Consider the following 15,527-nt stretch of genomic DNA (forward strand, 5'->3'; position numbering starts at 1 on the left):
GTGCTAGGTTAGGTATCAAAATGGACAATATAGGTCCACTCCATCAAGTACCTCCCCCACAAATGGTCAAAATTTTGAATAATTACAACGCTCATAAAATTTGATGTAAGAGCCCCATTTGTCTTCAAATTTCACTCATCCAAATATTTATTTTAACCCAAGGTCTGGTGTTAAGATGGAAAATATCGGTCCACTCCTTCTGGTATCTCCACCATAAAAGGTCAAAATTTTCAAAAAAAAAAAAAAAAAAAAAAAAAAACAAAGAAAATATTATTTGCGCAGAAACAGAAGCTGTAATCCGGATTTGCCCCAACTTGGCAAATCGTAATATTTTCATCAGTTCTAGATCTGGTACAAAAATGGATAATATTGGTCCACTCCATCAAGTACCTCCCCCACAAAGGGTAAACATTTTGAATAATTATAATGTGGTGTTAGAATCCGACTGTCTTATAATTTCACACATTCCCCACAAGGGGTCAAAGTTTTGAATAACCAAAACATTTATAAAACCCGAAATCAGGTTCTCTTTATATTTCACACATCCCATTATTTCCACTAACAAAAGATCCCTTGTGAAGATGGGATATATCGGTCCACTCCTTCTTGTACCACCCACACAAAGGCTCAAAATTTTGAAAATCCATGAAGCTCATTAAAAGCGGCATTGACATCCGATTCTATTCATGTCTTGGTACATCCCAAAATTTCCATTAAGAGAACACAGTCCAAACCTAGCACGTCGCATTATTTATTTCATATTTATTTAGGTCCGACACGAAATGACCAATATTGGCTAATTCCCTCGGAACCAACTGCATAAAGGTTTAAATATTCGAATAATCATAACAGAAGTCAAAAGATTTTAAAAATAATCGAACATTGGCTGAGGGTATACATCTGTCGGCAAAACCGACCGATATTTTTTGATTTGTTATTATTGTTAAAGTATTAACTTGCGACAAGGTATTTTTTTTATTTCTTATCTCTCTCCACTATATTGTCCAGCAGAAGCTAAAATCAATGTAATTTTAGTCATTGCATAGCAACTGTGAGGTGAAGTACGTTCAACGACGGAATTGATTTTCTAATAGCGAAATTTAAATCAAATATGAATTCATCAAAAGTTTTGTTGATTGTGGGTTTAATCGCCATTAGCTGTGTAACATTTTGTACGTATTGACAAGTGTATTGATAATTTTAATGCGTAATTATTGTGAAATGGAAGTGGAAGTGCTGAAAATGTCGACTTCGAAATATTGAAAAGTTCGTTCGTACAATATGAGTGATCATGTGCCAAAGGGGCTATTTTGAATTCGAATACTTAGAAATTTTATTTTTAAAGGAAAAATTGACGGAATTGGCTCAATCGAGAGAGCGGTGTTAGATCACGAATATGGTTAGCCGAAATTAGTTTTAAGTCAGTAGTACTTTGTATAAGTACTTTGTTCTTCGGATAAGATTGACCAGGTTTTTGTAAGAACCTACTAATGATTCACATTGATGAACCTTATAGCGGTGGTCATTATATAGCAGAATTCCACAAATATAACCATAAAACCAACATTGTTAAAAACAATGATTGAATTTCCTCGAACCATCCATTTTTATACACCAACTCAACTTTATTCTACTTCCAGCCTATGCCATCAAATGCTACAGTTGCAACACCAAGGATTCTTGCAAAAGTCCCAAAAAGGTGGAATGTACCACGAGTTTGGCAAACCAGACTAGCACTTATTTAGACATCCATCATACCGGAGTTAATCTAAATCAAACAAGTCCATATTTGCAATGCTTCTACGAGAACATCAAGAGCAGTAAGTAGAGAGAGAGAGACAACACACAACATTTGCGTGTTAAAACCCATGCTAATTTTAAATCTAATTTCAGATTATGGTGACGTCAGATACAAAGGTTGTGTTTACAGCACCATAAACGCCTGTGAATTGCCATTGCGTCCTGCCCACAATTCCGGAAGTGTGACACGCTCCTGTGGCAAGTGTGACAACAAGAATTATTGTAACCCCGCTGGACGTGCCAATATCGGTGCCGTTGTCATGGTTGCCATTGTTCTCGTCGGTTTGGTGGGGCGTTCCATTTGGGTTTAGTATTTTTTAAATACTAATAAAAAACACTTTCTCTGAGTTTTTCCAGAACTGGAAGTGAGCTAGCAATGGACCTTTCTATTGAACTGTCAATAAAAAAGGTTTTGCAAATCATTTAGTCTTTCTACTTCGTCAAATGGAAAATTGTCAAAGGTTCTGCAAATTTCCGCAATTAAATCTTTGAATTATTGTGAGTTTTCTGCATGTTGAGTCGATTGAATATGAAATAGTTCAGCATTTTGGTATTTTTCCCTATTTTTCCCTACATATTTAATAATAAATCATTTGGCCAATAGATAAATCAACAATTTTTCGAAAAAATAAACAATCGGGTATTTGGACGTTTTTTACGCTCAACTATTATGGTGTAGTGATTCATGGATTCATGGAAACAAAAACGAGTCTATTGATAAAAAAATAATTGTTTACTGTTTAATCTAAATTTGTATATTATTTTTAATATTTATTATTTCAACTAGCTGCACTAAATAGGCTTCTCATATCAATAGGAGAATTAACAAAATCAAACAGTTTAATCCGTCAGCGGGTTAACAAAGTCATATGACTAGAGAGGATCATTTGAATATGATCCATTTGATATGATATGATCATTTGATATGGCCAAAATGTGGCTCATATAAAAAACGTGTTTGGAACCTAGGTCCCTTGGTACCAAATATGTTTTAGGGTATTTGGAGTCAATCTAGGGTTGTCCGTCAGTCTACCTGTGTGGCTTGCAAGATAACTCACGAAGGGAATATACGATTTGATCCAAACTTGGTACATCGTTGTATTATTGTCAAACTTAGATCAAATTCGGAGGTGGGCAATATCGGTGCAATCCTTCTGGTACCTCCTCCACAATTGGTCAAAATTTTCAAAAACAATAATTTAACGTAAAGAAACAAACTGATCATTCAATTTTGTGTAACGTTTTCACATTGGACCTCTCCTCCCCACAAAGTTTCACAAATTTCTCTCATAAAATGTAAAAAAAAGCATGCGATTATTTTCAGGCTTGGTAAAATACAATATATCTATCAACAGAAGACTAGGTGTGAAGATAGAATATGTCGGAAAACTATTTCTACTATCTCCCCCATAATAGGTCAAATATTTGAATAAGCATCTCTTCAAACTTCACACATCTTTAAATTTTTGGTAACAAAAAATCTGGTGTGAAGTTGAGATATAGCGGTCCACTACCTCTGGTACCTCCTCCACAAAGTGGTCAACATTTTGAATAACAAAACACTCAAAAAAAGGGAAATGAGCATAGGATTCTCTTAAAATTTCGCACATTACAATATTTCTAATAACAGAAAATATGGTGTGAATATGATAGATATGGCACACCCATTCTGGTACCGAACTCACATAGGGTCATAATTTTTATTCAATTCTCAAGTCTCTCATAACTTGCGAAAAAAATATCAACGTTTCTTTTCAATCTTGATATATATAAATATTTTTCTCAACAAGAGATCTGATGTTCATATTGATTTTTTCTTCTCAATCCTTCTAATACCTCCCCCACAGGGCTAAAGTCTGGTCAACAGTTTGAATAACCACAAGTCAGCTCAAAATGTATTTTAATAAACCTACAATAGCTGAGAGCATGCATCTGTCGGAAAAACCGACTGATATTTTCTAGTTTTTACGAAATAAGGGTAAAATAATCCCTTTTATCGGGATCGTATTAACTGAAAATACTCCACAAACTTATTTTATTATATTTCCAGTAATTTACGAAAAATCTATAGGCTAGGAATTTATGAATATTCATAACAGGGTAAAATCATTTTTCACACGAGTTTATGCGAAAATCTCCTGTAAAACTTTTAGAAGAAAAAGGTGAAGGTCAAGAAAAAGGTAAGTAAAGATCAAAATTCGGACGTGGTCAACTATATGATACCCTACACCACTTTGCGTATTTAGTAGAGCTCCCGTAACAAAAACGTTTATATTGAGAATTCATCTGAAGTAGATAATATCATAATTTGGTGAGCAATAACCGTAAAATTGGATGGAGATGTATATCGAAGGTATATACAAATCTGAAACGATCTCTATAAAGCTTGGCAGATGTATTTTCGACCAGTATCTGGTCCTCGGTATCAAATATCATTGTCGTGAAGTGCGTATTAAGACTTTAACACTAAATCGAATGAAACATATATATGGGAGCTATAGCTATATCTGAACCGGTTTTCACTGAAATTTGAAGCACTTGCTTCTGGGCTGAGTTCCGTTGAAGGTGCCGAAATTCAGTCAGTTTGAGCCGATATTAGCAATTTGGTTCACAAAAAGCTTAAATCGGATAAAGATATATATGGGAGCTATATCTAAATCTGAATCCATCTTGATAAAATTGTTGGCACTTATTTCTGAGCTATATCTGACATCTGGTACCAAATATCATTCTTGTGGAGTGCATATTACGCATGTGAGGGACTAAAAACCCCAAATAGTATGAAACATGAACTATAGCTATAACTGAACCACTTTCCGTCAAATTTGAAGTACTTGTTTCTAGAATGAATTCAGTCGGAATTGCCAAGATTCAGTCCCTTTGGGCTGATATTAGACATTTGGTACACAATAAACCAGATATCGCATAAAGATATAAATGGGAGCTTTATCCTAATTTGATCCGATCGGATAGAAGTTGACAGAGGTATTTGTGAGCTTCATAAGTTATCTGCAATTCTGATGTGCCAAAATTCAAGTAAGTTGGACTGATATTGGTCATTTGGTGAACAATTAACCCGAAATCGGTTCAAGATATATATGGGGGCTATATCTAAGTTTGAACTGATTCTCACCAATTTCAAGATTTCCAATATTGTTTGGAAGTTTTCGTTCTTTTTTTTGTGAAATACATGGACAGACGGACGGACGAACCGACGGACTGACATGCAAAAATCAACTCAGAAAGTGATTCTAAACTAGTTACAAATGTCTAAATTTTGCAGTCGCCCTAGAGTCCTCAACTAAGGACAAATAGATATAGAATTTTTAATATTAAAGCTGGTAAATATTATGCCAAAATGTCAAGCTTCAGCGCTGCCCTAAACTAAGACCTCATAAAAAATTCCATATCTATTTATCCTTACTTGAGAACTGTAGAGCGACTGGAGAATCTAGAAAATTTTAAGGTTTTGGGTATATTTAAAACATAAAATAACATTCTGCGAACTTCTTCCAAGACAATAGGCAGGGTTAACCGACCTGAATATAACAACCTCAAAACAAAGAGTTGGTGAAAAAATCTCACAACACGCACAATTCAGTATTGTAAGTCAATTATGAAACAAAATCTCATGCGATCCCCATCTTTGATATATGAGATTATATATATTTTGCTATGCATACGATATCTTGCATATAAGCATTAATGCAACGGTCAGAAGTGACATTTTCGTGAATTTGTGATTTCGCTGGTATTATAAATATTCGCTGTTTAATTTAATAATATTCGATGACTACCCTAGTTGCACAGTCCTAAACTCTAGCCCCATAATAATTTCCGGTCTATAATTTCGAACTGTTAAGCATCAGGATTTCTTTTTTGTTTTTCATTTCAACCCCTTAATATTTTCCGATCACCTCCAAAGTAACATAATTTTATTTTTTCATCGTATGTGCAGGACCAATATTTCGACCAGTGTTGTAGGATATAAATACATTCATTCTTTCAAAAAATAATGTTTGTTGGTTCAACTTTTAAAATTCCTCTCTGGCACCACCCTAGATTTCTTCGCCTTTCGTTTCCTTCAAATGTAACGTACAAACATACATATGTCCATTTAACACCCAGTTAGACAACGAATTGTTCGTTTAAAAATATCAAAGTCAAGCTCCCGCTTAAACATACAAAGCATAGCCCAGTTAAATAACAAAACCTAGTCAATTATAGAGTGCCTCTATAATTATCAAAGGCTGAAAATTAATTCTATTACCAAAGGTGGCGTTACACATTGGACAGATTTATGAAAACACAAATTAGCATAGGTTCGAATTACATACCACCCAATAAATGTGAAGGAAAACTCTTATCCTTGCCGTCTTCTGTGGTGAGTGTTACCATTTCGGTAATTCAACCCTTTTATCAACTCACCATTGCCGTCATCATCAGTGCCGTGCTGAGGGGTTGCTCCACAATAAATTTATTAGTTCAGCTAGTTAGCCAAAGAGATTTTTATTTAATTTGTGGTTTAGTAGCAGTTAGTTGTGATTATTTATTGCTCTTAATAGCTATGGCGCTCAAATAGAAGATGTATTTCTTCGCTTGTGTGGTCTTTTACGAAATCGGATTTATAAGCATTTGTGTTTAATAATTGTGAGCTGATTGAAATTGTTGGGTGAGTTGGTGAACAAATGATAAACTGCCATTTTAAGCTGTGATTATACTAAATGTGTTTTTACACTTACTAATTTAACGACACGATGACTAATGACCTGACTTGTAATTATACACGTAAATTTTTATTGGCTAAACAAGGTGTTAAAATAAATTTAACATAGTCTTAATAGGAAATAATACACAATCACATATAATAGTGTGTGTGTTATGAATTATTGAAAATATGTATTAAAAAATTAGAAAAACAAAAATCCTGTATATTTTAGAACGTGTTTTATACCCTACAACACTACGTATTTTGGGGGTATTATCATGTAACATCTCCCAGATATAGGAAACAATATATGGATCTCCCTATCTCGCCAAGCTGAATAGATCTAGTTATATATGTCCATCTATCTGTCTGTCCATCCTCACAAAATTGAGAATAGAGGTGGGGTTTGGGCCAGTTTTTGGAGATGATCGAAAAATATGAAGGGATTGAAATGGACCAATTACAGAACAATTTTCTGAGGTTGCTGTTGCTCTACATGCCTTAGTTATGAACCATTCGACGCGGGAGTTTACATGGACTTAGAGTTTAGGACTGGGCAGAAGCTCAATAGTTTGGGCGGCCATCGGACAATATTTAGCGGGTAAAATAAATCCTAACTTTTATTTAAAAATATACAAAAATTTTCACTAAACCGCGAATATTTGTATTCCCGGTCACTGCTGACCATCACAGCGATTCTAATAGAGAAGATATCGGATATGTAGCAATTTATATAACAGGGAGAGATGAAAAACCTATAACCAACTTCAAACTTCTGCCATTTCTAAGCCACTCATCCGCCAGCTGTTAAAATTATTCCAGTGACAGCTCATTATATTGTTTGAAAGCGTGCAAAAGCGCTTTGGTGAGAATTTTCCAAAAAAAAATTTATTCGTGATGGAATACAAGCGTGATAGTGTGATTTCTTTATATTTGGTTGGAAAACCACAATTGGCTATCGTTAGAGCACTCCAGCATTTAAATGTGAATAAACCTTTTGTACCTCCTACCATCGCTCGTTACTGTGATACTGGTAGCATAGCCCGACGTCAAGGAAGTGGACGAAAGATAACAGCAACATCAACTGAAATGGTTCGAAAAGTAGGAAGCGACTTGATCGAAACTCGCGTCTCATTGGTCGAAAGCGGCTCGTGAGCTGAACATATCAGATCAGATACAGCTGAGAAATCCCTCCGCCAATTTGTTATCAAGATCGGTTCAGATTTGGATATAGCTTACATATATATCTTCATCCGATTTCACGGCTATTCTACATCATATATGTAATATCAGCCGAAATTGAATGTTTTTTTTCACATTCAATAGAATTTGAAACTCGGCTGCGATATATATGTTTATTATAAGCCTTGATATCATGAACTCTATAGCGATGTTTTTTGTTAGGTGAGGTAAAATATCTCCGTCAAATTTGGTGAACATCGATTCAGAATTGGACATACCTTATATATATTATTTTCCTCTGAAACCTAATTATAACTGCTTTAAAACCATGACACTCACCATTTCAGTGAGGTTCATAGTTGGTATGATCTACTTCAAATAAATTTCTATTATAAACTTTTTTGTTACAGGAGCTCTACTAAATATATGAAGTGGTGTATGGTATCATATAGTGAGCCCGCCCGACTTTCGCCCTTTCCATACTGATTTAATTTAAGGCTTGGGGAAGTCATATCATGCACACTATATCAGTGCTAGTTGGTACGAGAAGAATAACTGGCTCTGCCAAATTTGGTGGAAATCGAATCAGAGTTGGATATATTTTCCTTTAAATCCAAATTATAAGTGCTCTATAGCCATAATACGCATTCAAAAAAGTTCATATTGGTATGAACTACTACGAATAAATCCCCAATATTAACTTTTATTTGTTACGTGTAGCTCTATTAAATGTGGTAGTGGAGTATCTGACTTGTGACCTCAAGTCAATGGTAAAGAATGTGTTTTCTATTATTAGAAGAAAAAAATTCGACTTTTATAATTTAAAAACAAGTAAGCAAAGGCTATAGTCGTGCGGGGCCCACCATGTGATACCCTACAACGCTACAATATGTTAGAAGCCTCCTTATATCCAGATCGATTTTGGAAGATTTCGTTTTTGAAATTATGTCACGGAGCACTGCTCAGATATTACCCTTAGCATTTTTACCAGGGACATTTGCACAATATTTACACAGTCCGTCGTGCTGTTAGTTGTTGTGCTCCATTTTCCATCCAAAATGTCCTGTCCTTAACTCTCTTCTCAGGCGTGACGATTGGCTTCAATTGTGTGATATGCAATTTTTTTTTCTGTTTTTGGTACATATGAACCCCTAAATATTTTGCGATCATCTCCAAAAGCAAGAGACCCCTCTGTATCTCCAAATTTAGACATATCTATATGATTTGCTTGTCTACGATATTTGGCTATATTCGTCAACGAAATCAGCATAAGAAAGCCAGAAGTTCGCCTTTTGTGCATTTCGGATATCATCTGTAAGTAATGTTGGTATTTTTTTAACACAAAAATAGTGGTCCACTCTACCCGCTGTTCTAAACTCTAACTTCATGCGAGATTTCGTGTCCTTTGGTTTCTATTTGTGTACTTTAAAGCGGCTGCAAAATCAGGAACATTTTTAATTGTTGGTCCATTTCAACCCCTAAATATATTGCGGATATCTTTGAAAACAATAGGCCTAGCCCTTCTGAGCCCAACCCTACCCTTTTCGTGAGGATCGGACGATAATTGCAATCTGTATATAATATCCCAAACCTGTGCTGTAAGGTGGAAAAATATTACAAAATGTACACCTTAATATTATAAGTCAAATTGAAAAAATAGCATGCGATAAAAAATATGGAATAATAAAAATATGTCACAAAATACTATAAAATCTATATTAAGATCATTTTTGACTTATTTTTATGCGATTTTTTAGATTTTATACTTTTATGTCAAATGGGCATTCTGAATTGACAAAATTTGTCAAAATCGGTCCTTGAGATATAAGCATTCCATCTAACATTCCTTTCCTTTTTATATACACATTGTATATTTCGCTATATATATCCGATATATTTACTATCGGCATCTACGTAACGGTCAGAATTGACCTGTTCGTCTATTTATGATTTCGCCCGGACTAAAAATATTCGCGGTATAATGGAAATTTGACTTTTATTTATCACAAGTATTATAGTCTTTTTCACCCACTAAATATTAACCGATGACCATCAAAATCGGAAGGCTTCTGCCCAGCCCGAAGCTTTAGCGCCATGCTAATTTCCGCGTCGATTGGTCCATAATTGCGACCTGTAGAGCCACTGCAAAATCAGGATTTCTTTCAGTTGTTGGTCCATTTCGACCCCTAAATATTGTGCGATCATCTCCAAAAGAAATAGGGTTCTATTCTGACCTTATCCCCACCTCCATTCTAAATTTTGTGAAGATCGGGCCATAATTGCGACCTGTAGAGTGATTACAAATTAACATGGACAGACGGACGGACGGATACATAGCTAATTCGATTCAGCTCGGCGAGATAGGAAGATCCATATATACTTTCCTATGTGGGAAACCAATATTTCGAGGTGTTACATAATTTTTGGCCCAATCAAACTTATAATACCCCCAACACATAGTGTTGTAGGGTATACAAAATTTATTTGAAGACCTGCCAAAGTTATTATCGAGGATTATTGTAATATTATATTATAAGATTTATTAAGAACTGACATATTTACAATAGAGAGAGATTGTGGATTTTTGAAGGCTTGTCAGGATGTCTGTCTAATATTGAAGAATTTTTTTCAAGTGTACCTTAAAGGGTTTCTAGAGAATATTTTAAGAGGACAACTCGAACAAAAAAAAAATAAATTAAAAAAAAACTTTAAAAGACAAACTGAACTGGTTGACCCCGAACCAAGTTTTTTTTTAATTTTTCATGTTCTTTTAGATCTACTTTCATGATTTTTAAGAATATTCTTTCATAACTTTCAGTCAATCACAAACGAAAAAATATGCTAAATTAACCAACAGAATTTCTCAATATGAAAAATCCATTTTTCAAAACTTGCATTTGATGACAATGATATTAAATTTGTCGCAACCAGTTTTTAATTACAACCACCAGTTTCTGTTTTTTTTTTTCATTGATATCGTGCTGTTGGTCTGATCAGGAAAAGAACACAACTATTGTAGACTTGCAAACACGAATTAAAAGAAGAGAAAACGAAATTTACTCTTTTTTAAATGAAAAACTTATCTCTTTGCTGAGATGAAGTTGAAAATCATCAAACCGGCTGTAATGCCGGCACGCGACTGTTCAAAAAGATCAAATCATTTACTGATCCTACCCAGCAGAAACCGGCTCTAAGGAGAAATATAAAACTCACCACACAACCTTGTGCAGGCAAACGTCTGCAAACTGTTCCCTGGCCAATTCCCCTGCCAAACAAACGCAGCAAGGAACTTCTCCTCCAGTCATTGAGTTTTGTTAACAACTCAACACGTAATCTCAGTTGGCAGCAAAACAAAATCACCATTGAGTAAAACTGAGTAAACCAAGTTGAAAATCTCAATGATCTGGGCGTTTTATACCTGAAATACTCTTGGCCAAGCATCAATGAGCGTAAATGGTAACTGCAGCCATATGAGAATTTTAAAGATCAAGGGATGCTCGCTCCCACAGAGAGTAGATCCTTTGGTTTTGTGCAAGAGCATTGAGGATGTGCGTGAGCGTAAAATATCTGGATGAGCGAGGGATTTTGTACAAGATTTTGGCCTTACCTGTCGATCGTCAGGCAAGAGTCAGGTAGCTGGGAAAATTTTTGTTGAATGAGTTAAGTTGAAGGTGAGAAGGTTGTGAATGAATTCCTTGATGTTGTGGAGGATGGCAGAGGAAATCGTATAAATAGCCTCGCAGAGCAGAGAAGGGCATCAGTCAGTCTTAAGCATCCAAAGAGAAAACAACCACAACAAGATTTGAAATTTAAAACGATTTCAAACTCTTCTTCTTTACGAAACGACGAAATATTCTGGAAATTATTATTTTGAATTAACAAACAAAAATGGCTTTGGGTTCGGAAAATATGATGTACCACCACCAGTCGGCAACGACAGCCACCAAATTCCAATATCAAAAACAAGTACTGCACACACCACCCCGAGAAGTGTTGAGGACACGTAATGTAAACCAAAGATCTCTTGCACCTGCCCCCTACAACAAACCTGCGACGAAAAGTGAGGGCACCACATTGGACTCGAACAATCCCTCCGTCATTCGCCGCAATGCCCGTGAACGTAATCGTGTTAAACAAGTCAACGATGGCTTCACTCATCTACGCCACCACATTCCCACCGCCATCATTGCTGAGATTAGCAATGGTCGTCGCGGTATTGGACCTGGCGCCGATAAAAAACTCAGCAAAGTCGATACTTTACGCATGGCTGCCGAATATATTCGCCGTCTCAAGAAGCTAATTGATGATGTTGACAGCAGTAGTGATAGCTCCAGTGTATCTTCGTATGGTTCCCTCTCAGCTGCCTCGCCATCGTACAGCTCCTCATCCAACAGTGGCTCACCACCTCCAGCACCGTTACACCAACAACAAACATCCAATGCTCCACAATTGAACAACATGTACTACCAACAACAAACTCAATTCTATACTCAGCCTCATCACCCATCGTTGAGCTATGCCGGCAGTTTCCAGCAACACAATCTCATTTCACCCGCCAATTCGACCAGCTCCTCCACATACTCCGCCGAATTGTATCCGCAACAGCAATCACCGCAACACTATCAATCATCGGGTTTCGAATATGCCAATAATATTACACCAGCCACAACGCCAATTAAATTCGAACCAGTCTCATTCGAGGACTACAATCACAACAGCAATAGCTCATCATCGGCTGAGGATGAGGAGCTTTTGGACTACATTTCACTGTGGCAGGATGAGTAAATTTTATCATTCCCCCCACCTCAAAACTACGATTTTGAAAATCTAGTCTACACCAAGAAGAAAAAGAAGAAGAAGACACCATTGATTGGTCATCATCCACATCAGCCTCATGCAACAAACAAATCAAAACGCAAAAGTATTATTTTTTTATTTTTAAATTGAGAGAACCTGTTTTTTACCTCAAATTTGTTAAATCCAAATGTACAAAATAGTTTTTTAAGTTATTATTATTAATATTTTTAATTTGCAAAACTGCTGTGCCTGCCTAAATAAGTATTTTTTTACAGTTTTAAGTTTCGTTTATAAGCCATGGAAGACATTGATTTAAAATATTTAGTTTTAAGACAACAACGGAAGACTCTAAACTTTAGACAATAACACAAGAGAAAATGCAAAACAAAATATAAACCAACAAAATATTTATTAATGAAATTCAATAACTTTTTTATTTTGGGATTTTTGGGAAACAAATTAGAATGACGCCAATAGATGGCGCCAGCATTCATTGTTTAAGAAACTCATTCATTGAACATGAACTGTAGTAAGAGGTGCATCAAAACAAATACCTAAACTACTATTAATTGACTTTAGAGAGCAATGGAGATTTTTTTTAACAACGAGGATGTTTTTCGAGAAAATTCCATTAGCATTTAAATGCGATTACTAATGGAATGGGTATGTTGCAAAATTACATAATTTATTCATAACGACAAAGGACATATGCTTATGATGACCGTTTTTATCCCACTTCAGATATTCTTAAGTCTCTCAATGAGGAAGAATTTTTATGAACAAAAACTTTCGAATAGAACTGAGTACGCAACCTTAAAAAAGTGACAAAAATTAAAATGCCAGAAGTTGAAATTCCTCTACAATATTAGTGACACCAGTCTGACATTTTACAAACGGTTTGGTCCGCCATACACATCGCTTTGTATTGCATTTGGTGAAGATAGGAAATTTACAAAAAAAAAAATGTATACAATTTGTGAAAATGTATTCTCTGTGGTCCAAGCAGTTTCAAGGGTTTTAAGACCAGATGGACCCTTTAAAGTAAAGATAAGTAAAGGAAAGTCAGGAGAAGTAAGCGATAGTAAAAGAAAGTAGAGTGAAACAAAGTAAGCTAACTAAATTTGGAAATATTGATTTACAGATTGAAAAATTTAGAACGCTTCAGCCGCCATTGAGACTGGTATACATACTCAGCATATTCTGCATTCCTTTTGGGGGCATACCATAAATATTAGACCTAACATTTTAACTTGATACTAGATTTAATGTTTGTAAAAATAACAAGTTAAAAAGCAGTAAGTTCGGCCGGGCCGAACTTTGAATACCCTCCACCATTTGGAACGAATTTGGAAATAAAATCCTTAAAAAATTCTGTTAAAATTTTAAAAATACCGAATATAGCCGTTATTTTGTTTTGTATACGACGTGGACCCACACAGGTATTGTTTGTCATAAGTCATTACCAAATTAAAATTTCGAACTTGAAATAATCGGTGAATAATGTAGCTAAAATCATCAAAATATCGTATATAGGGAGGTACCGTTGTATCAGAGCTGTGCGAAGACCTGGAGCAGCATAAACAATTTTCTTTCATAGGCTGTAGCATCCATTACAAACTTCAAATACTCGTCAAAATGCCGAATATAGGGAGGTACTGGTATATGCTGCCTATACGAAGACGTAGACCTGCACAGACAATTTTCTGTCCTAGGCTGTAGTATCCATTGCGAGCTTCAAATACCAAATTTAAAACAATTCCGGTGAATAATGTCGCTAAAATCATTAAAATAACAAATATCGGGAGGTACCGTTATATGAGGGCTATATGAAAACGTGGACTTACATGGCCAATTTACGAACTTAACCTGCCTATTGGAAAAATAAACATGTCTGCAAAATTTTAGCCTTCTATCTCAATTCGTTCGAAAGATAGCGTGATGCACCAGACAGATCGACGTAGAATTTTACGCTGATCAAGAGTATATATACTTTGTTGGGTCTGACATGAGTATTTCGAGGAGTTACAAACGGAATGACAAAGTTAATATACCCTCCATAGTATGGTGGAGGGTATAAAAATGGCTATTTCTTTTATTTTTTTTTTTTTTTGCGAATGGCATGGACAAATTTATTCTATTTGGCTAGATCTACCTCCGAATAGTTACTGACCTTTCATGCCAAGGCGAGACTATATATCGGATTTATATGAGATGTTTGGATGATTTGTTTCGGATTCTTTGAATCATAAATTCCATATTCACACTTCCTCCCAAATGTATCAAAACTGAAGAAACATTGATTTACTATTTAAAAAGGGTTTTGGTGGATGGTTAGGAGTGGTTCAATATTGGCCATTGTCGAACGTCATTTTAGCCAAATATGAGTACATGAAATCATGTACTAAATTCAAACTCAACCGTGTATTCTCGTCCGGTTTTATGAATATGTGTAAAATTTTTCTTTGCATTTTAAGGCCTGTTGGGACATGTACATAAAGAATGGGCCCGTTATTTCCCTATTTTACATATATTGTAAAAAAGTCAAAATATTTGGATGTGCTAAGATTGCAGAAAACAGTACACTTGCGCGAGGAGCAGTGGGCCAATATTTTTCAGGATGGCGGCTGATATAAATCTGATAAAAATATTACCACAGAACAAATTTGGACTTTATCGCATACCCAATGAGAACATTTTCTAACATTTATGTGGAAGGTACAAGAATGAATGAGACAATATTGTTCTATTGTGGAGGAGTTTAGAGAAAGAGTGGAGTCATATATTTCATTTTCGCAAGTGATTTAAATAGACAAAAAATGGTTTAATAAATATCGGGCACTTTTTCCACATTTAACCAGAATTATTAATAAAAATTTTGACAATTTTTTTGAGGAGGTGTGGTTATGTTTTTGAGAAACTGGTATCCTATATAAACAGCAGATATTATGTTGGTAGAAACATAGAAATGTGCGAACAATGGAGAAGATATTTCGCATTTTATAAGAGTTACGGTTATCTAAAATTGGGACCTTTATGGAGA

General features: G+C 35.3%; 2 protein-coding genes across 2 annotated transcripts; both read left to right on the forward strand.

The window, feature by feature from the left end:
• The first annotated feature begins 1,022 nt into the window (after positions 1-1,022).
• On the forward strand, positions 1,023-2,222 carry LOC101890994 (uncharacterized). Its single transcript, XM_005179668.4, has 3 exons — positions 1,023-1,172; positions 1,641-1,820; positions 1,894-2,222. The coding sequence occupies exons 1-3, from the start codon at positions 1,112-1,114 to the stop codon at positions 2,109-2,111; spliced, it is 459 nt and encodes a 152-aa protein (XP_005179725.1). The 5' UTR covers positions 1,023-1,111; the 3' UTR covers positions 2,112-2,222.
• A 9,356-nt stretch (positions 2,223-11,578) lies between these two features.
• On the forward strand, positions 11,579-12,475 carry achaete (achaete-scute complex protein T5). Its single transcript, NM_001308968.1, is given in 1 exon segment — positions 11,579-12,475. A coding segment is annotated over 1 exon segment (897 nt).
• The last annotated feature ends 3,052 nt before the right edge of the window (positions 12,476-15,527 follow it).

This window comes from Musca domestica, unplaced genomic scaffold (assembly GCF_030504385.1).
Source record: "Musca domestica strain aabys unplaced genomic scaffold, Musca_domestica.polishedcontigs.V.1.1 2, whole genome shotgun sequence".
NCBI lineage: Eukaryota > Metazoa > Arthropoda > Insecta > Diptera > Muscidae > Musca > Musca domestica.

Bases quoted from the DNA above. Each gene is read 5' to 3' on its own strand.
- LOC101890994 (XM_005179668.4), top strand. From the start codon at position 1,112: ATGAATTCATCAAAAGTTTTGTTGATTGTGGGTTTAATCGCCATTAGC. The intron at 1,173-1,640 runs GTACGTATTGAC...TTCTACTTCCAG, and splicing joins CATTAGCTGTGTAACATTTT to CCTATGCCATCAAATGCTAC. The intron at 1,821-1,893 runs GTAAGTAGAGAG...ATCTAATTTCAG, and splicing joins CTACGAGAACATCAAGAGCA to ATTATGGTGACGTCAGATAC.